At 37.6% G+C, this 26,864-nt stretch overlaps 1 protein-coding gene across 1 annotated transcript in view; it reads left to right on the top strand.

Moving 5' to 3' along the window:
* The window catches only part of SLC25A16 (solute carrier family 25 member 16), a 50,724-nt gene that overhangs the window by 568 nt on the left and 23,292 nt on the right, over positions 1-26,864 (top strand). Inside the window, exons 2-4 of the mRNA XM_047072860.1 lie at positions 3,714-3,806; positions 13,605-13,738; positions 15,072-15,135. Of these exons, the coding sequence (XP_046928816.1) occupies positions 3,714-3,806; positions 13,605-13,738; positions 15,072-15,135 (291 nt within the window). The remainder of the gene's footprint in view (positions 1-3,713; positions 3,807-13,604; positions 13,739-15,071; positions 15,136-26,864) is intronic.

Here is a 26,864-nt window from a genome sequence, read left to right as displayed (position 1 = left end):
TGTTTGCTTTAAAGAAAACAAATACTGGAGGTCAGCTTTTTAAAGATGATGAGGGAAATTGTGTAAAACTGTCTACAACCAAAACTGCTTCCAGTGATTCTAGTAAACTGCTCTATAGTTACATGATAGGTAGCTGGTGCAGCCCTTCTATCTCTGTTACTGTGAGGCCAGAAAGTTCATAATTGTCTCTCAGAAATTTCCTCTGCCTTACCATAAAGAAGTCTTTCAGTCACTGCCTTCTCTTATTTGATTGTCCGGGTTGTCAACACTTAATCACTTGTTAAGGCTGGGAATTTAAAAAATTCCACGTTATGAGGGCTTGTGGAAAGAATATCTGTAGGCAGCAGTAGTATTAATAATTTAATTATTTTGTTCTTCTGATAAAAACGACATTCATTCATTTATACCAGGAATATGAGTGCCTGCTACATGGTCAGTGTATACCATGGAACAAAACAAAGCTCCTGGAGTTTACGTTGATTGGGGATTTGAGGGGAGAAAGTAAGTTACATAGTATGTGAGAAGGTGATGAATGCAATGGGGAGAAGTAAAAGGAGAATGGGGCAAGGGAACGCAAAGCTGAGTGGATGCAGTGTTAAATAGGACGGTCATAAGTCTCTTGGAGAGAATGACACTTGAGCGGACTTGAAGTGAGAGAGTTGAGCAAGTTGATGTCTGAAGAGGAGCATTTCAGGCCAGAAGGAAAGCCATGTAGCTGGAGCCAAGTGGTGTTGATGGGGGAAGGAGGTTAGAGGTAATGGGGAGGCAGAATGAAGAGCTTTGCAAGCAATTGTAAACATTCTGACTTTTAGGGGTGCCTGGGTGGCTCAGTCGGTTGGGCGTCCGACTTCAGCTCAGGTCATGATCTCACCGTCGGTGGGTTCAAGCCCCACGTTGGGCTCTGTGCTCACAGCTTGGGGCTTGGAGCCTGCTTTGGTTTCTGTGTCTCCCTCTCTCTGCCTCTTCCCTCTCGTGCTTTGTCTCTCTGTCTCTCAAAAATGAGTAAACATTAAAAAAAAAAAAAGATTCCGACTTTTACTTGGAGTGAAGTAGGAACTGCCAAACTGTTTTCTAAAGTGTATTGGTATTATCAGAGTTTGTGTCCTCTGTGTTTGTGTATGTGTGTGTGTGTGTGCTTTCCCTTTAAATAGGTGTTTAATGGTATCTAATTGTAGTTTTAATTTGCATTTGCCTGATAACGTATGATGCTGAATATCTTTTCATATTCTTTGGTCTCTTATTTGGTAAAGCGCTGCTTCAAATTTTTGGTAAGTGTGAATAACTTTGAAGATTGTATAGGAATTCTTGGTTCAAGTGATAAGAAAAAAATACCATTGGGCAAGTTATTTAGCCTCCCTGTGCCTCAGTTTCCACATCTTTTTATTATTTTTTAAAGTACTTTATAATCTTTTTTTTTAATACTTATTTATTTTTGAGAGAGACAGAGACAGAATGCGAGTGGGTTAGTAGCAGAGAGAGAGGGAGACACAGAATCCAAAGCAGGCTCCAGGCTCTGACTGTCAGCACAGAGCCCGAAGCGGGGCTCGAATTCACGGGCCATGAGATCATGACCTGAGCCGAAGTCGGACACTCAACTGACTGAGCCACCCAGGTGCCCCTGTTGCCACATCTTTTAAGTGGGAAAAGGATAGTACCTACCTCAGAAGATTGTAATGATTAAATGAGATAGTACCCATAAAAGCTTTGGCATAATGCCCTCAGTTAAATCTCTTAGCCTAGTACCTGGTATAAAGTAAACATTCAATACTTGTTAACTGTTATTGTTGATTAGCAGCAGTGTTGGACAAATAACTTCATTTGCACAAAAGGAAGATAAAAGCTTCATGACCTAACTCAATGGATTGTTGTGATGATCAACTGAGCTATAAAGTAATGTGACAAAATGAGTTAAGATACTATCAAAGAAAACTACTTATTGCACGCATTCCAAATTTTATAATAATGATTGAAAAGATAATATAACAAAATATTCTGAAACCAAATATACCCAAATGCAAAATATTTTTCATTTATCCTCAATTTGAGGCAGCCATGACTATTATTTTCATTAGTTAAGATAAGAGAAGCTTCTAATATATAAAGCTTATATGTGAATTTGAATACGATAGGCATTTTATTTTTAGATATCTCAGAGTATGGATTTTAATATTAGTTACATGCTAGGCTATTAAATAAATATGAGTGATTTTATCTTACATTTTAAAAAGTTTGTAAAGTAAGAGTCTATGTTCATTCATTAAACAAACATCTTTTGGGTGCCTATTATGTGCCAGGCCCTGTACTGGTCTTTGGGGATATAGTTGTAAAGGAGACCCACAAAATCCCAGTCTTTTTGTACCTTCTGGATCAAATATGCAATGGTGAAGAGCTTAAAGTAGTCACAAAAAGATACCAAAGAGTTTTAATCCATCATTTTATAATGATAACAGCCTATTTTATCAAGTGTTTACAACATGTAAGGTACTTTACAAAATTGTCTATTTGGGCTACTATACCAAAAATACCATAATTTAGATAGTTGGCTTATAAACAACATTTTTTCTTCCTTCCTTCCTTCTTCCTTCCTTCCTTCCTTCCTTCCTTCCTTCCTTCCTTCCTTCCTTCCTTCCTTCCTTCCCATCAACCTGGAAGCTTCAGACATTTATTTCTCATAGTTCTGGAAGCCAGGAAAGCCAAATCATGGTATCAGCAGATTTGGTGTCTGTTAAGGACCTGCTTCCTCATAGAGGGCAACTTCTCACTGTGTTTTCACCTGCTGGAAGGGGCCAGGGATTTCTCTGGGCTTTTATTTTTTTTATTTTTTAAAAATTTTGTTTAACGTTTTTTATTTATTTTTGAGACAGAGAGAGACAGAGCATGAATGGGGGAGGGTCAGAGAGAGGGAGACACAGAATCCGAAACAGGCCCCGGGCTCTGAGCTGTCAGCACAGAGCCCGACACGGGGCTCGAACTCACAGACTGTGAGATCATGACCTGAGCCGAAGTCGGTCGCTCAACCGACTGAGCCACCCAGGCGCCCCTCTCTGGGCTTTTATAAGGGTATTAATCTCATTCACGAGGGCTCTACCCTCCGGACCTGATCAATTCCTAAAACCCCCACCTCTAAATACTATCACATTGGGAATTAGTTTTCAACATATGAACAATCTATAGTAAAGAGTCTTTATATATTATCATCTTATAAGCATGCAAGGAGGTAGGGCTGCCCTGGATTCTGACCTACACTAAAGCCCATGTATACACATTAGTGTCATCCATATGTCTCCACAGGGGCATGTGTTAGGGACCAAATACATAATTGCTAGATATATAAATGAATAACTGAATTTTATGGGTAAAAGTTGGTTGTTTCAACGAAAGAGTCATCTAGAAGTAGAGGTTACTTGAAATAGAGCCTCACAGTTGGGTAAATACCTTCAAGTGTCTGTCTCCTTAACTACAGTTAGCAAGATTCCTAGTGTTCATCAGGTATTAGAGGGAAGATTTACACTCTCCGAATTTATTTTTAAGTCTGACATGCTCAATTATTAAGTTACAGGGAATGGGGGCCAATCATCTGCATATCCCTGCAACTGGGCAGTTCTACCCATGGAGACCAAATTAGAAATCAGGAGGTGTGCTGGCTGAATAAATAACGATTTCCATGTGGAAAGAAATAGTGTGCAATTTCATCCTGTTTAAAAATTTTTCAGGTATTGCTGGATGCTGTGCCAAAACAACAGTTGCTCCTTTGGATCGAGTAAAGGTTTTGTTACAAGCTCACAATCACCATTACAAACATTTAGGTGAGTTAATGGATGCTAAAGATAAAAAATGAATGAAAACATTATCCATCTACTGGGTTGGTTTCCATTTGTGAATTAGTGGAAAGAGGACGCAAAAGGGAATTCAAGTTTGGGAGCAAATTTTGCATGAGATTTATCTCTTACCTACTTTAAACTTTTCACTTGCAATTAGTGGTTATATATATTATCAATTTAAGGGTACTGATATTCTGTAAAGCAAAATCTTAGAATCCTGGAAGTAAGTACTATTTGTTTATTGGGATTAACAAGTCACATCTTTTCCAGACACATGTAACTGCTCGATCTGATTTTTATTTTTATTATTATTTTTTTCAACATGATTTTTTTTTTCATTTTAGAGGGAGAGCAAGAGTGAGTGGGGGAGAGAGGCAGAGAGAGAGAGGGAGAGAGAATCTTAAGCAGGCTCCATGCTTAGTGCAGAGTACAATGTGGGCTTGATCCCACAGCCCTGTGATCATAACCTGAGCCAAAACCAAGAGTCAGAGGCTGAGCCACCCAGGTGACCCTCAACCTGATTTTTAAAAAAAATATCCAATTATTGATGGAGGTAAAGTTTATTCCTTTATTTATTATTTTTTATTTTAAAGTAATCTACACCCAATGTGGGACTTGAACTCATAACCTCAAGATTAAGAGTTGCAGGCTGTACTGACTGAGTCAGAGAGGCAACCATATTCCTTTAAACACCCAGTTAAACAAGCTCCTAGAGGGGCGCCTGGGTGGCTCAGTCGGTTAAGCATCCGACTTCAGCTCAGGTCACCATCTCACGGTCTGTGAGTTCGAGCCCCGCGTCGGGCTCTGGGCTGATGGCTCAGAGCCTGGAGCCTGTTTCCGTTTCTGTGTCTCCCTCTCTCTCTGCCCCTCCCCCGTTCATGCTCTGTCTCTCTCTGTCCCAAAAATAAATAAACGTTAAAAACAAACAAACAAACAAACCAAGCTCCTAGAAATCTTAGTGCAGGGGCGCCCGGGTGGCGCAGTCGGTTAAGCGTCCGACTTCAGCCAGGTCACGATCTCGCGGTCCGTGAGTTCGAGCCCCGCGTCGGGCTCTGGGCGGATGGCTCGGAGCCTGGAGCCTGTTTCCGATTCTGTGTCTCCCTTTCTCTCTGCCCCTCCCCCGTTCATGCTCTGTCTCTCTCTGTCCCAAAAATAAATAAACGTTGAAAAAAAAAAATTAAAAAAAAAAAAAAAAAAAGAAATCTTAGTGCAAATAAAATTCAATGCAGTTAGTATGGATAAACTTCAATTGTTAAAGAATATCAAGCTCTTGTTTGTTCCTTACAAATATAAAAATCAGCCATTTAATTAACATGGATACTCTAATAATATACCATTGGTGGGAGTAGGAATTTTTTTATAGCCTTTTTGGAAGGTGTTTTGGTAATATGCATCAAAAATCTTGAAAAGATACATATTCTTTCACCGTGCAATTCTAGTTCTAGGAAGTTATTGTCAGAAACTAATCAGAAATATACTCAGGGGCACCTGGGTGGCTCAGTTGGTTGGGCGTCCTGCTTCAGCTTGGGTCATGATCTCATGGTTTGTGGTTTTGAGCCCCATGTCGGGCTCTGTGCTGACAGCTCAGAGCCTCAAATCTGCTTTGGATTCTGTGTCTCCCCTGTCTCTCTGCCCCTCCTCCACTTGCACTCTGTCTCTCTCTCAAAAATAAATGTTAAAAAAAAAGAAAAATATGCTCAAAGATGTGGGACACCTGGGTGATGCAGTGGGTTGAGTGCTAGAGTCTTGATTTCGGCTCAGGTCACGATCCTAAGTTGGTGGGATTGAGCCATCTGTCAGGCTCTGTGCTGAGCATGGAGCCTGCTTAAGATTCTCTCTCTCCCTCTGCTTTTCTCCTGCTTGTGTGCGCTCATACTCTCTCTCAAATAAAATAAAAAAAAATTTTTTTAAGAAGGAAATATGAGGCACCTGGGTGGCTCAGTCAGTTAAGTGTCCGACTTCGGCTCAGGTCATGACCTCAGGGTTCATGAGTTTGAGTCCTGCATTATGTTCTCTGCTGTCAGCACAGAGCCCTCTTTGGATCCTCTGCCCTCCTCTCTTTCTGCCCCTACCCTGCTCATGCTCTCACCCTCTCTCTTGAAAATAAATAAACATTAAAAAAAAAAAAAAAGAAACGTGCTCAAAGACATATATACAAGGATGAAAACATTATTTATGTTAGTAAAACAAAAAACAAACCCCAAAATGTTCAATAATAGGGAATTGGTTAAGTTTAAATAAGTGTTATTTAAATAAATAAATTCATATTGTAGACTATTTTCCAATCACACAAAAACTGTAAAAAGAATATTAATTGGGGGTACCTGGCTGGCTCTTCTTTTTTTTTTTTTTTTTTTTTTTTTTTAAGTAAACTCTATGTCCAACGTGGTACTGGAGCTCACAACCCAAGATCAAGCGTGGCATGCCCTACAGGCTGAGCCAGCCAGGTGCCATAAGCATGTGACTCTTGATTTCAAGGTTGTGAGTTCCAGCCTCACATTGGGCTTAGAGCTTAACTTTATGTTTTATTTTTATTTTTTATATGAAGTTGTTATTTTATTTATTTTATTTTATTTTATTTTATTTTATTTTATTTTATTTTATTTTATTTTATTTTATTTTATGTTATTTTATGTTATTTTATTTTATTTATTTTTTTAATTTAAGTAATCTCTACACCACATAGGGCTTGAACTCAGCCCAAGATCAAGAATGCATGCTCTTCTGATTGAGCCAGCCAGGCATCCCTAGAGCTTCCTTAAAAAAAAAAAAAACTATATGTATATGTATATGTATATGTATATGTATATGTATATGTATATGTATATCTCTATCTCTATCTCTATCTCTATCTCTATATATCTATATATTGTCTAGGAACAATGTTCATAATGTATTAGATAAATGAAAACATATTACAGGGGCTCCTGGGTGGCTCAGTGGTTAAACATCTAACTTTAGCTTAGGTCATGATCTCAGTTTGTGGGTTCAAGCCCACGTTAGGCTCTGTGCTGACAACTCAGAGCCTGGACCCTGCTTCGGATTCGGTCTCCCTTTCTCTCTCTGCTCCTCCCCCACTTGTGCTTTGTCTCTCTGTCTTTCAAAAATAAATAAACATTTTTAAAAATTTAAAAAAAGAACACATTACAAAATGGTTTAATCATATTGCATTTTATATAAATATATTCTTAGACAAAGGCTAGAACTAAAACATTAACTGGTTAATTTTCTTATTTATTAATTTATTTAATAAATACTTTGGTGAAATTTTAAGGAAATTTTTTCCCCTAAGCTAATATTAATACATGTTGAACATATATTACTTTTTCAAGTAGAGGGGAAAAGACTTAAAAGAAAAAGAATTAATGTGGACAGAGACCAAGAAAGAAATTAGGTCGAGGCAACTAACTCATACCACTTCATGCTTTATAGATTCATGCTTTGGTAGATAGGAATGATGTGTGCTCTGTATGACTTATGCAGCATTAGTGTACAAGGAACGTGTTCTAACGTGTTCTACCGAGTGAATGAGTCTGTTGTTTTTTCCATAACATATAGAGTTATCAAATCACAGTTGTAAACCTAAACTAATGTAACATTGTGTCAACTGTCTTCAATTAAAAAAAAAAAAGAATCGGGATGCCTGGGTGGCCCCAGTTGGTTAGCATCCAACTCTTGATTTTAGTTCATGTCATGATCTTGGGATTCATGGGTTCAAGCTCTGCGTCAGGCTGTGCACTAACAGTGCGAGATTCTGTCTCTTTCTCTCAAATAAATAAATAAATAAATAAACAAACATAAAAAAGAGAATAAATTGTTTTTCCAATTGTGTTTTTAAAATGTGATTTTTCTTAAAAGGGGTAATGGATATTTATGTTGTATATAAACTATAGCTCATTTTCTTTTTGTTTTTTTAAGTTTACTTATTTTGAGAGAGAGGGAGAGAAACAGAGCATGTGAGCAGCAGGGAAGGGGCAGAGAGAGAGGGAGTGAGGGAGAATCCCAAGCAGGCTCCATACTGCCAGTGCCAAGCTTGACATGGGGCTTGACCCTACAAACTCTGAGGTCATGACCTGAGTCGAAATCAAGAATCCGAAATCAATGGCTCAGTTAGTTAAGCGTCCGACTTCAGCTCAGGTCATCATCTCAGGGTTGGTGAGTTTTAGCCCCGCATTGGGCTCTGTGCTAACAACTCAGAGCCTGGAGTCTGCTTTAGATTCTGTGTCTCCCTCTCTCTCTGACCCTCCCCTGCTCGTGCTCTGTCTCTCAAAAACAAATATTTGAAAATAAATAAGTAAGTAAATAAATAAATAAAGGTAGATGAGTCATAATAGGATTCTTTAAAAATTTTTACTTTTAATTTTACTGCTTTTATTTTTTTGCAAAAGGAATTTCTACTTATTTTATTTATTTTTATTGACTTCTCCTCTCTTTTTTTTCTTTTTTTAATATATGAAATTTATTGTCAAATTGGTTTCCATATAACACCCAGTGCTCATCCCAAAAGATGCCCCTTCAATACCCATCACCTTCCTTTCATTTTATTTTAATTTATTTATCTTTATTTTTTAATATAATTTATTGTCAAATTGGCTAACATACAGTGTGTGCACAGTGTGCTCTCGGTTTTGGGGGTAGAGTCCCTTGATTCATTGCCTACATACAACACCCAGTGCTCATCCCAACAGTGCTCTCCTCGGTGCCCATCACCATTTTCCCCTCTTCCTCACCCTCCATCAACTCTCAGTTTGTTCTCTGTATTTAAGAGTCTCTTATGGTTTGCCTCCCTCCCTCTCTATTTGTAACTATTTTTTTCCCTTCCCTTACCCCATGATCTTCTGTTAAGTTTCTCAAGCTCCACATATGAGTGAAAACATATGATATCTATCTTCTCTGACTGACTTATTTCACTTAGGATAATACCCTCCAGTTCCATCCATGTTGCTGCAAATGGCATGATTTTATTCTTTCTCCTTGCCAAGTAGTATTCCACTCTATATATAAACCACATCTTCTTTATCCATTCATTAGTTGATGGACATTTAGGCCCCTTCCATAATTTGGCTGTTGGTGAAAGTGCTGCTATAAACATTGGGGTACATGTGCCCTATGAAATAGCACTCCTGTATCCTTTGGATAAATTCTGAGTAGTACTATTTCTGGGTCGTAGGGTAGTTCTATTTTTAATTTTTTGAGGAACCTCCACACTGTTTTCCAGAGCGGCTGCACTAGTTTGCATTCCCACCAACAGTGCAAGCGGGTTCCCGTTTCTCCATAACCACGCCAGCATCTGTTGTTTCCTGAGTTGTTTAATTTTAGTCACTCTGGCCAGTGTGAGGTGGTATCTCAGTGTGGTTTCGATTTGTATTTCCCTGATGATGAGTCACGTTGAGCATCTTTTCATGTGTCTGTTGGCCATCTGGATGTCTCCTTTGGAAAAGTGTCTATTCATGTCTTCTGCCCTTTTGTTCACTGGACTATCTGGTTTTTGGGTGTTGAGTTTGGTAAATTCTTTATAGATTTTGGATACTAACCCTTTATCTGATATGTCATTTGCAAATATCTTTTCCTATTCCATCGGTTGCCTTTTAGTTTTGTTGTTTCCTTTGCAGCTTTTTATCTTGATGAGGTCCCAGTTCATTTTTGCTTTTAATTCCCTTGACTTTGGAGATGTGTCGAACAAGAAATTGCTGCGGCTGAGGTCAAAGAGGTTGTTGCCTGTTTTCTCCTCTCGGGTTTCGATGGTTTCCTGTCTCACATTTAGGTCGTTCATCCATTTTGAGTTTATTTTTGCGTATGGTGTAAGAAGTGGTCTAATTTCATCCTTCTGCATGTTGCTGTCCAGTTCTCCCAGCATCATTTGTTTTTTTATTTTTTTATTTTTTTTTTTAATGTTTATTTATTTTTGAGAGAGACTGAGACAGAGCTTGAGCAGGGGAGGGGCAGAGAGAGAGAGGGAGACACAGAATCCAAAGCAGGCTCCAGGCTCTGAGCTGTCAGCACAGAGCCCGACGTGGGGCTTGAACCCACGGACCGTGAGATAATGACCTGAGCCAAAGTCGGACGCTCAACCTCCTGAGCCACCCAGGTGCCCCTCCCAGCATCATTTGTTAAAGAGACTGTCTTTTTTCCATTGGATATTCTTTCCTGCTTTGTCAAAGATTAGTTGGCCATACTTTTGTGGGTCTAATTTTGGAGTCTCTATTCTGTTCCACTGGGTCTGTGTGTCTGTTTTTATGCCAATACCATGCTGTCTTGATGATTACAGCTTTGTAGTAGAGGCTAAAGTCTGGGATTGTGATGCCTCCCACTTTGGTCTTTTTCTTCAGTATTACTTTGGCTATTCGGTGTCTTCGGTGTCTTCTGTGGTTCTATACAAATTTTAGGATTGTAGTTCTAAAAGAAAGCTGGTGCAATTTTGATTGGGATTGCACTGAATGTGTAGATAGCTTTGGGTAGTATTGACATTTTAACAATATTTATTCTTCCAATCCATGAGCCTGGAATGTTTTTCCATTTCTTTGTATCTTCTTCAAGTTCGTTCATAAGCTTTCTATAGTTTTCAGCATTGGTTTTACATCTTTGGATAGGTTTAGGTATTTTATGGTTCTGGTTGCAGTTGTAAATGGGATCGATTTCTTGAATTCTCTTTCTTTTGCTTCATTATTGGTGTATGGAAGTGCAACTGGTTTCTGTACATTGATTTTGTATCCTGTGACTTTGCTGAATTCATGTATCAGTTCTAGCAGCTTTTTGGTGGAGTCTTTCACGTTTTCCATGTAGAGTATCATGTCATCTGTGAAGAGTGAAAGTTTGACTTCTTTGCCAATTTTGATGTCTTTTATTTCATTTTGTCTGATTGCTGATACTAGGACTTCCAACACTATGTTAAACAACAGTGGTGAGAGTGGACATCCCTGTCGTGTTCCTGATCTTAGGGGGAAAGCTCTCAGTTTTTTCCCATTGAGGATGATATTAGCTGTGGGCTTTTCATAAATGGCTTTTATAATGTTTAAGTATGTTCTTTCTATCCTGACTTTCTTGAGGGTTTTTATTAAGAAAGCATACTGCCAAATGCTTTTTCTGTATCTATTGACAGGATTATATGGTTCTCACCTTTCTTTTATTAATGTGATGTATCACATTGGTTGATTTGCAAATATTGAACCAGCCCTGCAGCCCAGGAGTGAATCCCACTTGATCATGGTGAATAATTCGTTTTATATGCTGTTGAATTTGATTTGCTAGTATCTTGTTGAGAATGTTTGCATCCATGTTCATCGGGGATATTGGCCTGTAATTCTCCTTTTTTGTGGGATCTTTGTCTGGTTTGGGAATGAAGGTAATGCTGGCTTCATAGAATGAGTCCGGAAGCTTTCCTTCTATTTCTATTTTTTGAGACCGCTTGAGAAGGATAACTATTAACTCTGTTTTAAACGTCTGGTAGGATTCCCCTGGGAAGTCATCTGGCCCAAGACTCTTATTTGTTGGGAGATTTTTGATAATTGATTCAATTCTTCACTAGTTATGGGTCTATTCAAATTTTCTGTTTCTTCCTGTTTGAGTTTTGGTAATGTGTGGGTGTCTAGGAATTTGTCCATTTCTTCCAGGTTGTCCAGTTTGTTGGCATATAATTTTTCATAGTATTCTCTGATAATTGTTATTTATTTATTTATTTATTTATAAAAAATAAAACTAGGTAGATGAGTCATAATAGGATTCTTTAAAAATTTTTACTTTTAATTTCATTGCTTTTAAAATTTTTATTTTTAGTTTTTTGAATGTGTGATGTTTTCACAAGTTTATAATTCAACATGTATAAAAACACATCTTGTTCCCTCCCTTATTTCTTCCTTGGAATTAACATTTTTACCAGTTACTTCCATTTCCTTTCAGAACTAATGTATATATACACAAGCATATGCTATATTTTACCAAATGTTAGTTCCTTCTAATCCTAGCTTGATAAAATAGGTAAAGATGCAGGGAAGGATTTAAATAACACAAGCTTGATATAAAAGATACACAGAGAACTTTGTACCCCCCTACAGAGAATAGTCTTTCCAAACATGCTTGTAAATTTGTAAGAATTGGTCCAGTGTTATACCATAAAGTAAAAATATGCCAAAGTAAAAATAGTACAGACTATAGGTTAAAGGAGAAAAACAACACTATAATCATCTCAGTGTATATTTAAAAGCCATTTGAAAACATACAACATTCATTCTCGCTCTTCCTTTCTCTGTTATTTTGTTTTAGGTAAGAGTTTTGTAAAAAGCATATGTTAGATATGGACTTTTAACAGAATTTGAGGATCTTTGGCTTTTAATAGTGGAATTTCTGTATTTCTGTTATTTTTTGTTTTGGGTTTTTTTTTGTGATCACTGATTTTTTTCACTCACCATCATAATGTTTTGTTTATTGCGTTTTCTTGTATTCCATCCTCCCCAGCAACCTCCCCCACTTTGTTTTCTGGATTTCGTTTTTTGAAATTGCTATATCTATTTCACTTCTACTAGTAGTTTCTGTTAAAATCTGTTTTAACACACTATTTGTGGTAATTAAAGAGTTTTGAAGACTAATGTAGAAAACATATGTGGACCCACACAGAGATTCAGAAATAAACATTACTGGTACATTTGAAACCTCTACTTCTCCCTCATCAACAGCCTTCCTGTCTCTACAAGGTAGCTATTGTTCTAAATTTGATTATCCTTAAACTGTTACGAACACATTCGAAACAAATTAAACAGGGCTTAACCTTTGCCCCTTCTTTTGGCAAGAGGGCGTCTTTAAGAACAATTTTTTTGGGTGTGGGGAAGTATAGTTTAATATTTCATGTGTTTGGGAAGAATTTTACATACATATTATATATTATACATATATATAGGTATGTATAATATATATAATATAGAATTCTTTTTAATAAACTATTAGTTCATTTAGATATCTACTTATTAAAAAATGCTTTTAGGACATCCTTTTTTAATGTTAATAAGTACCTACAACTTTAATTTGCAGGAAGAGATCAAAGGGTTATTTGCATTCTAAAAATTCAAAATGATTTATTTTTATATTTGATCAAATTTTTGTTTGAAAAATTTGGAAAAGAACCTGAATTTAAATAGTTTAATAATACAAGGAGTGATGTGTTTATGAGAAGTCTGTGCAGCAAATAGGACTAGTATTGACATTAATAGAGTAAATTATATATATATATATATATATATATATTTATATAAATGTACAGGATCAGAACTCAGGCCTTTGTTTATCACTCTTCCTAATTAAAGTGTTCTAACAATGAAAATTCCCCCCAAATTTAAATAGTTATAATAGGTAGTTTTGAAATTTTTTTCTTTTATTTAGCAGTTTCCTTATATAAACAAACCACACATGTATCTAGGTCAGTATGGGAAACCTTCTTTCATCCTTTCAGAGTCAACCACCTGCAGTGTAATATCTGGTCATTGAATATATTTCTGTTAGATTTTCTAAATTGCTGTAAAATAATATAATTTGTGATAATTATAATCTACTTTACTACAATTTATAGCTGTTTTTGGTATAATATGTTTTTATGAGGTATGTTTATGTAATTTGGACTTATATATTTTAAGTAGGTTTAACTATTAAACATAAATTACAACTCATTTAATTCCTCATGCAAAATTGTATCATGAATGATGATATAGTAATCTTTTCTGTGATTGTCATGAAAATTTGAGTTTAGTTTTCTCTGTTTTAATAGTATTTTTCTTCTAAACATTTTTCTAAAAATAGGAGTATTTTCTGCATTGCGTGCTGTTCCCCAAAAGGAAGGATACCTTGGATTGTATAAAGGGAATGGTGCAATGATGATTCGAATCTTTCCCTATGGTGCAATCCAGTTTATGGCATTTGAGCATTATAAAACGGTATTTGAACTTTTATCTTGTTTTCCTTTTGTGTTTGAATATCATACTTAGTTGACAGGCATTTGCTTTGGCCTTTAAAATTACTTTGGATGAATGGGTAAAGTAATGCCTTTTTGAAGGAAGAAGACTTGTGATAGTTTAAATTTTTTTTTTAATGTTTACTTATTTTTGAGAGAGAGAGACAGAGCATAAGTGGGGGAGGAGCAAGAGAGAGAGGGAGACACAGAATCAGAAGTAGGCTCCAGGCTCTGAGCTGTCAGCACAGAGCCCCATGTGGGGCTCGAACCCATGAACAGTGAGATCATGATCTGAGCCAAAGTCAGACACTTAACTGACTAAGCCACCCAGGCTCCCCTAAATTTTTAAATGTAACTTGGTTTTGGAGTTATCTAGTCCAGCATTGTTAGTCATTTAAAAAAAAAATTTTTTTTTAATGTTTTATTTATTTTTGAGAGAGAGAGACAGAGCATGAGCAAAGGAGAGGCAGAGAGAGAGCGAGCCACAGAATCCGAAGCAGGCTCCAGGCTCTGAGCTGTCAGCACAGAGCCCAACGCAGGGCTCAAACTCACGAACCGTGAGATCATGACCTGAGCCGAAGTCAGATGCTCAACTGACTGAGCCACCCAGCCGCCCCAGTTGTTAGTCATTTTTGAGCAAATTGTTTATGTATACATTTACGAAGAAGAGCCAAAATATACTTCAAATAGGTAATAATAAATACAGAAAATATTAATAGCTTTTTAATGTGCTTTTTGTTTCTCAGTTTTAGGAAAGGAACATTGTAGCTTTGGATTTCTTACAAATAAAATAGTGACATCATATTGTGAAAGTCTGTTTTTGAGTAATGCAATCAATTAACAACTTTTCCCATCCTACTCATTGATTGACGTTCTCTTTTCTGTGGGAGTGAAAGTGACACAGAATGGTTAAGTATGCTAAATTTCATAGGGTGTCTTAAAAGGAAAAGTAAGCAATAGAGATGAGAACAACATTCCAAGCTAATCAGTCAGAATTGGTGTCATCAGTATGTCAAGACTTCATTGTAGTGGCATTTTATTTGTACTACTGCCACTCACACTTTAAGTATATGTGGTCAGGAATGTACAATATAGTATATTTGACAATTCTAAGTTAGATTGTAAAAGAGCAGAATTGGCATAAAAGCTACGTAGGAAATACCTGACCTTATGATGTGTTACAATTGTGGTCACTTCATTTACTAATTTTCTTTTTACTAGTTGTGTAACTCTTTTTTGAAATTTCTTCATTATTAAACAGTGAAATGAGACGTATTTTTAAAATATTCCATTTAATTTGGTATTTTGGTTTCTAGGTAATTACTACAAAACTGGGAGTTTCTGGTCATGTGCACAGATTAATGGCTGGATCCATGGCAGGTAAGAGGAGTGGGTATATTTCATTTCTGACAAATTAATTTTCTACTAAAATACTTAATTTGGTTTAGATAATATTATGACATTGATTAAGTAACATAAATTTTTCATCTTTGTACACTCAGTTATATAAGAAATCATTAATATCCCAACTCAAAAAAAAAGTATTTTACAGTAGGAAAAGGTAAGGAATGGTCTAAATGTACAATTATGAATAACATACATTCCCTTTAACAATTCTACTTCTGGAAATTGTTTTTTTCTTTCAAATATTTTTTTAAAATGTTGGAAAAAACAAGAGGCCACTGCACCTTTATAAAGAAACAAACATTTGAGGGGCGCCTGGGTGGCTCAGTCAGTTGAGCCACTGACTTTGGCTCAGGTCATGATCTCACAGTTTGTGAGTTCAAGCCCCGCGTCGGGCTCTGTGCTGCCAGCGCAGAGCCTGGAGCCTGCTTCTGATTCTGTGTCTCCCTCTCTCTCTGACCCTCCCCCACTCATGCTCTGTCTCTCTCTGCCTCAGAAATAAATAAACATTAAAAAAAAATTAAAAAAAAAAAAAGAAACAAACATTTGAATGCCTGGGTGGCTCAGTCAGTTAAGTGTCTGACTTTGGCTCGGGTCATGATCTCACCGTTTGTGGGTTTGTGTCCTGCATCAGGCTCTGTGCTGTTAGCTCAGGGCCTGGATCCTGCTTTAGATTCTGTCTCTCCCTCTCTCTCTCTGCCCCTCCCCTGTTTGCACTCTGTCTCTGTCTCTCGAAAATATTGGGGTGCCTGGGTGGCTCAGTCGGTTGGGCGTCCGACTTCGGCTCAGGTCACGATCTTGTGGTTCACGAGTTCAAGCCCGTGTCGCACTCTGTGCTGACAGCTCGGAGCCTGGAGACTGCTTTGGATTCTGTGTCTCACTCTCTGCCCCTTCCCCGCTCATGCTCTGTCTCTCTCTGTTTCTCAAAGATGAATAAATGTTAAAAAAAAATTTTTTTTAATGAATAAATGTTAAAAAAACATTAAAAATATTATAATGACTATAATAATACAAACTCTTATACAGTGCAAATATTTCCACTCCCTAAAAACAATCACTAATCACTATTAGCTGTTTCTTATGTATGCTTTTTTTTTTTAAGTTTATTTATTTATTTTGAGAGAGAGAGAGCACAAATGGTAGGGCCAGAGAGAGAGAATCCCAAACAGGCTGCACACTGTTAGCACAGAGCCTGACATGGGGCTTGAACCCACAAACCAAGAGATCATGACCTGAGCTGAAATTGAGAGTCATACACTTAACTGACTGAGCCACCCAGGTGCCCCATATGCTTTTTCCAGTACTATTCTATAAGATTGGAACCTTTCTTTTACCGTTATCTCAAGACTGTTTTCTATATCAATACATAGATCTTTCTTATTTTTTTTAAAGGACCTGTGTTATATTCTAATGTATGAATGTACCATGCTTTTTCTTTTTTAAGTTTTTGTTTATTTATTTTGAGAGAGAGGGAGAGAACAAGTGGGGGAAGGACAGAGAAAGGGAGAGAGAGAGAGAGAGAGAGAGAGAGAGAATCCCAAGTAGGCTCCGCACTGCCATGTGGGTCCCAAACCCACGAACTGAGAGATCACTACCTGAGCTGAAATCGAGAGTTGGATGCTTAACCAGCTGAGCCATCCAGGTGCCCCTGAATATATCATGCTTTATTTAATCCAGTCCCCTATTGATTGGTCTTTGGAATATTTTCAGTTTTTGTTTCACAAATAACCATTATACTTGTATTATTATATCTGTAGAATAAATTTTGAGAAGGAAAATTACTTTATCAAAGGATATGTGTATTTAAATTATGATAAGCATTGTCAAACTGATCTTCATAATGCTTTTAATGGCTTTTCCTCCTACTATACCATACCAACAGTGGGTCTTATTAGATTTTTAATATTTGGCAATTATTATTATTATTTTTAATGTTTATTTATTCTTGTCAGAGAGAGAGTGGGGGGGGGAGGGGCAGAGAGAGAGGGAGACACAGAATCCGAAGCAGGCTCTAGACTCTGAGCTGTCAGCAAAGAGCCCAATGCGGGGCTCAAACCCACGAACCACGAGACATGACCTGAGCTGAAGTTGGACACTTAACCAACTGAGCCACGCAGGCGCCCCAATATTTGGCAATTAATTATGAGTAAGGTTGATCAGCTTTCTAATGTTTATTGACCATTCATATTTCTTTTACTTGCAACCTGAGTTGCATCTATTTTTTAAATATTCATTTTTGCTTAAAACAACTAGGAAAAATTATGTTTATAAGTTTGGGAATTAGGACATTATTTTTTTTTCTGTCAAGTATTGCTAATAGTTTCTTTCTCGGTTTTAGATTTTCTTTTAACCTTATTTGTGATTTTTTTAAGAAAAATCATCCACTTCTGAAACCAATATTGCACTGTATGTTAACCAACTAAATTTTAAATAGAAATTATTATTATTATTATTATTATTTTGAGAGAGAGAGAATGTGTGCATCAGCAAGGGAGGGGTGGGCTGGGGGGTAGAGAGGATCTGAAGCAGGCTCTGTGCTAACAGCAGAAAAAGCTCAATGTAGGGCTTGAACCCACAAACTGCAAGATCATTACCGGAGCTGAAGTCAGACACTTAACCAACTCAGCCACCCAGGGGCCCCTAAATAGAAATTATTAAAAAGAGGGAGAGAGAGAGAGAGAGAAATAAAGTACAATGTAAAAACAACAACAAAAAAGAATAATCCTCCACAATTCTCTCTCTCTTACACATACACACAAATATATATACCCCACACACCCATAAGTTTTACATGCCAGTTGGTTACTCTTTTCCTCTTTGGCTTCAAAATTTTTTGTGGTGTTTAGAAATGCCTTCTCTATTCTAAGATAAAAACATTTGATCATGTTTTCTACTAAAATGTTTTTTATATTGATGATTTTTATGTTGATTTTTTTTCATATTTTATTTATTTATTTTAAGGCACTGATAACTTTTTTTTTAAGTTTATTTATTTTGAGAGAGACAGCACATACATGAATGCATGTGTGTGTGAACAGGGGAGGGGCAGAGACAGAGCAAGAGAGGGAATCCCAAGTAGGCTCCATGCTCAGTGCAGAGCCTGACTTGGGGCTCTATCCCATGACCATGTGATCATGACCAGAGCCGAAATCAAGAGTCTGATGCTTAACTGACTGAGCCACCCAGTCATCCCTAGTGTTTGTTTTTATGTAAAAAATGAAGTAAGGATTAAATAAAAATTTTTTCCAAATGACTAGCTACTTATGCCAACATTATTTACTTTATAACATGCTTTTTTCTGATTTTAAGCCCCATCTGTATCATATACTAAATTCAGTGATTTTATTTAAGAGAGGAAGTAAAGATGTATACAGTGACATATTTAACAACAGAGATGTTCACTGCAGTTTTATCATATCAAGTTATTTTTTTATTTTTTATTATTTATTTATTTATTTATTTATTCAACATATGAAATTTATTGTCAAATTGGTTTCCATACAACACCCAGTGCTCATCCCAAAAGGTGCCCTCCTCAATACCCATCACCCACCCTCCTCTCCCTCCCACCCTATTTTTTTATTTTTTAATTAAAACACACTTTAAAAAAATTTTTTTTAACATTTTATTTATTTTTGAGACAGGGAGAGACAGAGCATGAACAGGGGAGGGTCAGAGAGAGGGAGACACAAAATCTGAAACAGGCTCCAGGCTCTGAGCTGTCAGCACAGAGCCCGACGCTGGGCTCAAACTCACGGACCGCGAGATCATGACCTGAGCTGAAGTCGGCCGCCTAACCGACTGAGCCATCCAGGCGCCCCTAAAACACATTTTTAATGTTTATTTATTTTTGAGAGAGAGAGAGAGAGAGAGAGAGAGCGCGCGCGCGAGCAAGTGGGGGAGGGGCAGAGAAGGAAGGAGACCCAGAATCTGAAGCAGGCTGCAGGCTCTGGGCTGTCCGCACAGAGCCCGATGCAGGGCCTGAACCTATGACCATGAGATCATGATCTGAGCTGAAGTCCAACATTTAACCGACTGAGCCACCCAGGCACCCCTCAACAGTTATTTAAATATGTAGCTATAAAAGAGTGGTAAAAAAAATTCCACATATCAGAATATCTAAAGCCTTTGAGATCTGCATATGTGGTATGATGTGGAGAGGAATGGGGACAGATGTGTTGAGTATGTAGGCCTCAAAAGACAACAAAAATCTGGATAGATGTTGGAGACACCATGACTATAGATAATCATCTATCTTCCTGGTTGGGACGACAGGCTTGCTCTTGGATGACAGGTCTCAGGGACTTTCCAGGTAGAATATCACACTCTGAAACCAAGGACACTCAGCCTTACCTTTCCACCTAAATATATAGTCTTTTTTTTATGGTTCTGCCTTATCCAGTGTTTATTTAGCTCTTTTTTTTTTTTTAATTTTTTTTTTCCAACGTTTATTTATTTTTAAGACAGAGAGAGACAGAGCATGAACGGGGGAGGGGCAGAGAGAGAGGGAGACACAGAATCGGAAACAGGCTCCAGGCTCTGAGCCATCAGCCCAGAGCCTGATGCAGGGCTCGAACTCCCGGACCGCGAGATCGTGACCTGGCTGAAGTCGGACGCTTAACCGACTGCGCCACCCAGGCGCCCCTATTTAGCTCTTTTTAAAAAAATGTTTATTTATTTTTGAGAGAGAGAGAGGGAGAGACAGATTCCGAAGCAGGAGGCTCTGAGCTGTCAGCACAGAGCCTGATACAAGGCTCCAACCCACAAACCATGAGATCATGACCTGAGCTAAAGTGGGACGCTTAACTGACTTGAACCACCCAGGCACCCCTGTTTAGCTCTTCTTGACTCCTGGTTGGCTGATCCAATTTCAATAAGTAGTAAAAATGATCAGGAGTAATATTCAAAATATTTAGCAACACAACTATAGAGGTACTAATAAATAGCACAGGTTGTGAAAGCCTCCAATTAACTTGTTAGTGTCTGTAGCATGAGATAGCATGTGGTAGTAGTGGTGGTGGGAGTTCTGGTGGGTTAAGAGGGGTACCAGAGCCATGGTAGGGATCTTAGGGAGTTGGAGCAACAGCTGTTTGCCAACTGGTATCGAAATATTTCAGTATGTTGCACTGGTATGACAGTGCTGGTTAGCTAACATAAGCTAACAAGTATTGATTATTTGCTATGTACCATATATAGACCTGAGCACTTGACATGTAATCCTCAGGCACTTACTATGTAGTCTACAGAAAAATACTATGTGGAAAATGCCATGATTATCTTCATTTTTATAGAAAAGAAATTTTAGTAAAGATTCCAGATTATAAAATGTATGATTTTGTACATTACTGTTTAAATTTTCTTTTAGGCAGTTCTTTCTGCCCATGGGTCCCATCCCTGTGCTGTAATAAAAACACCTAAAATAAAAATAAGTAATGAATGAATGAATGAATGAATGAATGAATTTTCTGTCTTTTAAATTAAAAAAAAAATTTAATGCTTATTTATTTTTTAGAGCGGGAGAGAGAGAGAGAGAGAGAGCACAAGCAGGGGAGGGGCAGAGAGAGAGGGAGACAGAGGATCCAAAGCAGGCTCTGTGCTGATGCAGAGACATCAGTTCACAAACTGTGAGATCATGACCTGAGCCTAAGTTGGACACTTAACTGACTAAGCCACCCAGGTACCCCACTGTCTTTTAATATTTAATTTTTTCATTTTAATGTTTAGTTATATTTGAGAGAGAGGCAGATTGTGAATGGAGGAGGGGCAGGGAGAGAGCTGTCAGTCCAGAGCCTGACATGGGGCTCAAACTCAGGAACTGTGGGATCATGACCTCAGCCAAAGTCAGATGCTTAACCAACTGAGCCACCAGGCGCCCTGTATCTTTTAAATTTAACCTTACAAGGCCGCCTGGTTAAGCCTCCGACTTCGGCTCAGGTCATGATCTCATGGTCCGTGAGTTCGAGCCTCGTGTCAGGCTCTGTGCTGACAGCTCAGAGCCTGGAGCCTGCTTCAGATTCTGTGTGTCCCTCTCTCTCTATCCCTTGCCTGCTCACACTCTGTCTCTGTCTCTGTCTGTCTCTGTCTCTCTCACAAAAACAAACATTAAGAAGCACCTGGCTGGCTCAGTCGGTTGGGCGCCCGACTTCGGCTCAGGTCATGGTCTAGTGGTTTGTGAGTTCGAGCCCCGCGTCAGGGTCTGTGCTGACAGCTCAGAGCCTGGAGCCTGCTTCAGATTCTGTCCTTCCCCCTCTCTCTGCCCCTCCCCTGCTCACGCTCTGTGTCTCTCTGTCTCTCAATGATAAATAAGCGTTAAAAAATTTAAAATAAATAAACAAACAAATAATCATTAAAATAAATAAATAAATAAATTTAACTTTACAAATGACTGATCAAAATCCTTTCTTTGAAGGTTATAAGAAAGATTAAGTTGGATTGTGAACATGTGTTAAATCATGGAGACTTTATTTCCTTTTCACAGCACTTGGTATTATTGAATAGCATTATTCATTCAAATGCAATTTCTAGTTTCATTTTTCTGAAATGAAAGACATGTTAACATCTAGTTTTCAGTACATATTAGAAAATAATAATAACCAGTAGGAACTTTAATTTAAAATTTTTTTTTAAGTTTATTTACTTCAAGAGAGACAGAGACAGCTGGAGCAGGGGAGTGGCAAAGAGAGAGGGAGAGAGAATCCCAAGTAGACTCCACACTGTCAGTGCAGGGCCCTACTCTGGGCTCCAAGTCATGAAACCACGACATCATGACCTGAGCAGAAACCTAAGAGTCGGACGCTTAACCAACTGAGCCACCCAGGTGCCCCATAAATTTTAAGTTTTAAAGAAAAAAGTGTTTAAAAATTCTAGCAATTACAGATAAGACTAGTGCCTCCATTATTCAGTATTTCTATTTTTATTACCATGTTTAAGTATTGTAATTTACATTTTGCTTCTGTGATTATAAATCATTGAAATGAGTGTTCTAGTTAATTTTATTTGTATTAGGTATCTTTGCTCCTGTACCTTAGGTGGCCTTTGAAAGTATGTTTGGAAATTTCTATATCTGCCAAAATAAAAACTGGTGTGTTTTTCACAGTCATTTCAACAGAGCTTATTTTAAAGTTTTTCTGAATTTCAAACTTTTCCCTCATCCTATAACTACAATCCAGTACATGTGGAACCTCAGTCAGCCAGAAAAAGGAAAAACTAGTGACTGAGAATCAAGGTTTGTATATTTACAGAGGTCTTCCTCTTCTTTCCTTCTGTTTCAATTGTTTGAAATCAGTCTTGTTCTGACAGTTCTTATGGAATGAACAGTGACAGGAAAAAGAGAGAAGAGTTAGAAACTAGAAGTGATAAGCTGAATTTTGCTTGCTTATCTCAAGCTTTGCTTGCTCTGGTCTACTCCACTTTGGTGTTTTGGCTCAAGGCTGGGAGGTCAAATGTACTGAACACTTCCTGGATCCTGGCTGACCTCCATTATATTACATTGACCATGGGCAGATCATTTAAGCCTTCTGTAATTCACTCTTCATTTGTTAAAGTGGAGTTTGTGTTTGCCCCACTCCCTGTCTTTCTGAGTTGTTCTGAAAGTCAAAGAACTGCTATGAAAATATTTTGAAAGATCTGAGGTCCTCCTTAAATATGAGGGAATATTATTAAACCTTCCATGCCAGCTCAAGAGACTTATTACATGCTCTTGAGCCAGCCATCTAAATTCCTTATTCCTCTTTCTGTCTCATTTGTAACACAGGGAAAATTTTAGTTTAAATAAAGGTGATATTGGAGGCATTCACTTTCCAATGCCCCCCTCTGTAAAGAGAACTCTCATACTATTCTTACTTTCTGATATTATACTCTAATAAACTTTTGCCTGCTGCTCAAAAAATAAATGAATAAACAAACAAATAAAGGTGATATTAAAAATATTTAACAATCAGTATAGCATGTATAGCAACCAAGCAGGTTACGCTGGATGTCAGCAGTGAGAATGGCTTTACAGTGCTATTATTAGATTATTATCAGAACAGGTTGATTGTTAGAACAAACTGCTCTTTTGAGACTCTCAAAGAGGCGTAGAGGCACATTTCCCAGAGAATTTAATATTTTTTTTTAAATTTTTTTTAACGTTTATTTATTTTTGAGACAGAGAGAGACAGAGCATGAATGGGGGAGGGGCAGAGAGAGAGGGAGACACAGAATCGGAAGCAGGCTCCAGGCTCTGAGCCATCAGCCCAGAGCCCGACACGGGGCTCGAACTCACGAACCTCGAGATCGTGACCTGAGCTGAAGTCGGACGGTCAGCCGACTGAGCCACCCAGGCGCCCCAGAGAATTTAATATTTAAAAGAGAATGCTATTCTCCCTTGAGCCCTGATCCAGAATCTAGATGCAATAAGCTTCCTATATTTTTGGAGAAATTACTCTTCTGAGCTAGTAGTATAACTCTTGATTTCAGAACTTACTTTCTTTAGTTAATAGATTTGAGGCCTGATTTGAATGTGGGATGGGCATGATGTTCAGATCTCTGCTCTCTAGCCCTTTGGCTCTTTGACTTAATGTCATGCAGTTATTGAAACATCTGATTTCCACATGAAACTACTATACTAAAGGCATCCAGTCACACACAGTTATTCTTTTGAGTAATAATGATTTCAAGTGTGGCTCCCGAATGTCATATTTGAATTAGAGGTTGCACATAACTGTAGACAGATTATTAGTTCTTTACAGTTGATATTTTTTTAATCATCAGGCTTGATGTAGTGATGTGGTTCCAAAAGACAGGATATAGTAGAATTGAACTTTCTTGGATATCTACTCTAGACCAATTTCCTTAGCTTTCCAGCTTATCTTTTGTATCTATGATGCATGGAGCCCTTCCTTTGTCTAAAGTGTTTATTTCAAATGCATTCGTTTTTTTCATTGAACTTTAATCTCTTTGGATGTGTATATGAAGTCTGGATGCTGCTCCTACATGTAGCCTCAGATGGGAAGGAAGGTAATGAGCGAGGAGGGAAGCCATCTCTGAAAACTGAAATCTACTTACATATTCATTGAGAAGTTAGAGAGGAAGGAGTTTAATTGATGACGGCTTGGATATGCTCCTTTGCTTCAACCCTGTATTATCTAATTTCTTTTTTTTTTTTTTTAATTTTTTATTTATTTTTGACAGAGAGAGAGAGAGAGACAGAGCATGAGCGGGGGAGGGGCAGAGAGAGAGAGGGAGACACAGAATCCGAAGCAGGCTCCAGGCTCCGAGCTGTCAGCACAGAGCCCGACGCGGGGCTCGAACTCACGAACTGTGAGATCATGACCTGAGCCGAAGTCGGATGCTCAGCCGACTGAGCCACCCAGGCGCCCCATCTAATTTCTAATACCTATTCTGTTCTTTGTAACTGGGGTACAAGAGCACCTGGTTCTAGGGGTCCCAAGCAGACCAGGTTTGGCCACTCGCTACTGACAAAATCCAAAGGCAGAGACTGAGTGGTTAGTGAAATAAAACGAAATTTGTTTCAGTGAGGCCAACACCTGGAAGACAGTAGACTAATGTCTCAAAGACTGTCTCTAAAGTGCTGAAAATACTTCTAGGTTTATATAAGGAAAATGTGGGACAAAGGTCGGTGGACAGTAAAGGTCAGGTCAACCATTGTCTTGGTGTCATTCACACAGGGTCCTGTTGGCATGTAGCAGTCATCATTGCTTGAGGGGGTAGTTTCAGTTCCCGTCAAGGATGCTTGCTGGTCTTTTGCCTGAGTTAAGAGATAAGTTGGAAAGACAAACTTAAGCAATTAGAAAGTATAGATGAGGTCAAAATGGAGGCAGTTGAAGTCCTCCTTCATCTTCCTTCTACTGCCTCCTCCTTGTACAGTGTTACTTCCTCTGGTAAGAAGTTCTTTATGCTTCTTGCTGGAGCAGAATAAAAAATTCATATTTTCCATATTTTCAGAATATGATCTCCAAAGTTTTAATGACCAAGGATCTGTCTTTGGTATCGTGGTTACAAATCGAATTTGCAATCAGAGGATTTTTGTTTTTTATACAGTGATTATGAGGTAGTGTTGAGCTCTTTGAAGCTTTGCAAATCAGCAAAATCTAATTGCTGACTAAAGTATGTCCTTGGTTTACCACAATTCCTGGATTCTAGACTATAGAGATAATAATAAGATTAGCATTTAGGGAAGAAACAGTCTTAGTCAGTTTGGATTCATCATTAAGTCCTCAGTTTCTTGATTAAGGGAGAAAAAGAGAAGTTTGCACATAAACAAAGATTGCAAACATGTCTCAACTTGAGTCTCATTGCTTCCTAGTAGGTGAAGATACACTGCTCTCTGTATTAGATTGTGGTTGTAAAGTGGGGGAATAGGAAAACTATCACACTACTATTTGAAGTAGGTATTTTCTGATTTCCCTTATTTGCCCTTGGAGGACTTTTTTGACCTCTCTGTAAAGCAGGGCTAGTTAGAATAGTAAGGAAGAGATATGTGAGTATAGAAAAAAGGCCAGAACGGGAGACACTAGGTTTATGAATTGAAAATCCCAGTCACCATTTGGATATATATGTCAGTCTGATTACTAGCAGTCAAGTTAATTTCCCACTCAGTTGCATATTCTTCTTCAGTAATCTTCTGTTCTTTTTTCTTTCTCTTATTTTTTTTACTGTTCTTTTTTGATTTTTTTTCCTTTTTATTTGAAGTCTTAAAGTGCAGGAAGAGATTGAGAATGGAGGAATTTGGGTCAAAAGAGGAGACAAATGATTTGGCTCACAAAAGAAAAGGTCAAAAAACGAATGGCTTGAAAAAGAACATATTGGGAGAGTAATAATAGCTAACACTTAGATATAATATTTACTATATGTTGAGAATTATTTTAAGCATTTACATGTATTAACTCACTTAAACTTCATAAAACCCTGATTTGGGTAATGACTTATTATGATGTCCATTTTATAGATTCTGAAGCTGACACCCAGGTTAAGTAAGTTGCTCAAGATCACACAGCCAGTTAGTGGTAGAACCTGATTTGAATGCAAACAGGCTCACTCTTGGGTCCATACTCATAAGTTTTTTGACCATTTGATCAATTTTGATCACAACAGTCAAAATTAGTCAGAAATAAATAATATAAAAATAAATTAGCTGAAATGAGAAAAGTTCAAGCCAAGAAAATCTAGTGCTGGATTACTTGACAGGTAGACTATATACATGCCTAAGTCTCCGGCCAAGCAGGGACATTTGGTATTTTTAAAAAGCACTGATGTAGTCATCATGAGGAAAATCAGAACTTAGATGTCCTCAAACTTATTTTACAGTGCAATATTATTTTTAGTTTCAACAATGCAAGACATAGTAATCTTTTCTGCAGTTAGGGTTTGTAGAAATCTACATCTAGCCCTGTGAGAGGGCTTTATACTTTTATATTTAGAGTGAAGGGTAAAATATGATTATCAGAGGAATATTTCTTACTTCTCTTTATTCCAAAAATAAGTAAACATTTAAAGTCATAAATGAGTTTTCAAGATTTACAGAGTACAAAATTATTAAGAATCCTCTGCTTATATTTCAGGGTTTAAAATTATATTGAAATCATTAAGTTGCTTTTAAGAATATTAAAAACCAGCAACAAACCTTGGTGATTTTTGTATCCTTATGTTAAGTAACAAAATTCAACTGAAAAAATTTGAGGATCATGTTGGCTTTATTCAACAAT

The sequence above is a fragment of the Lynx rufus genome, unplaced genomic scaffold (assembly GCF_022079265.1).
Source record: "Lynx rufus isolate CCGP_SWC_20201006 ecotype Redwood Valley unplaced genomic scaffold, mLynRuf1.p SCAF_11, whole genome shotgun sequence".
NCBI lineage: Eukaryota > Metazoa > Chordata > Mammalia > Carnivora > Felidae > Lynx > Lynx rufus.
The sequence above is the reverse complement of the archived record's forward strand: the minus strand, read 5'-3'. Positions and strand labels throughout refer to the sequence as shown.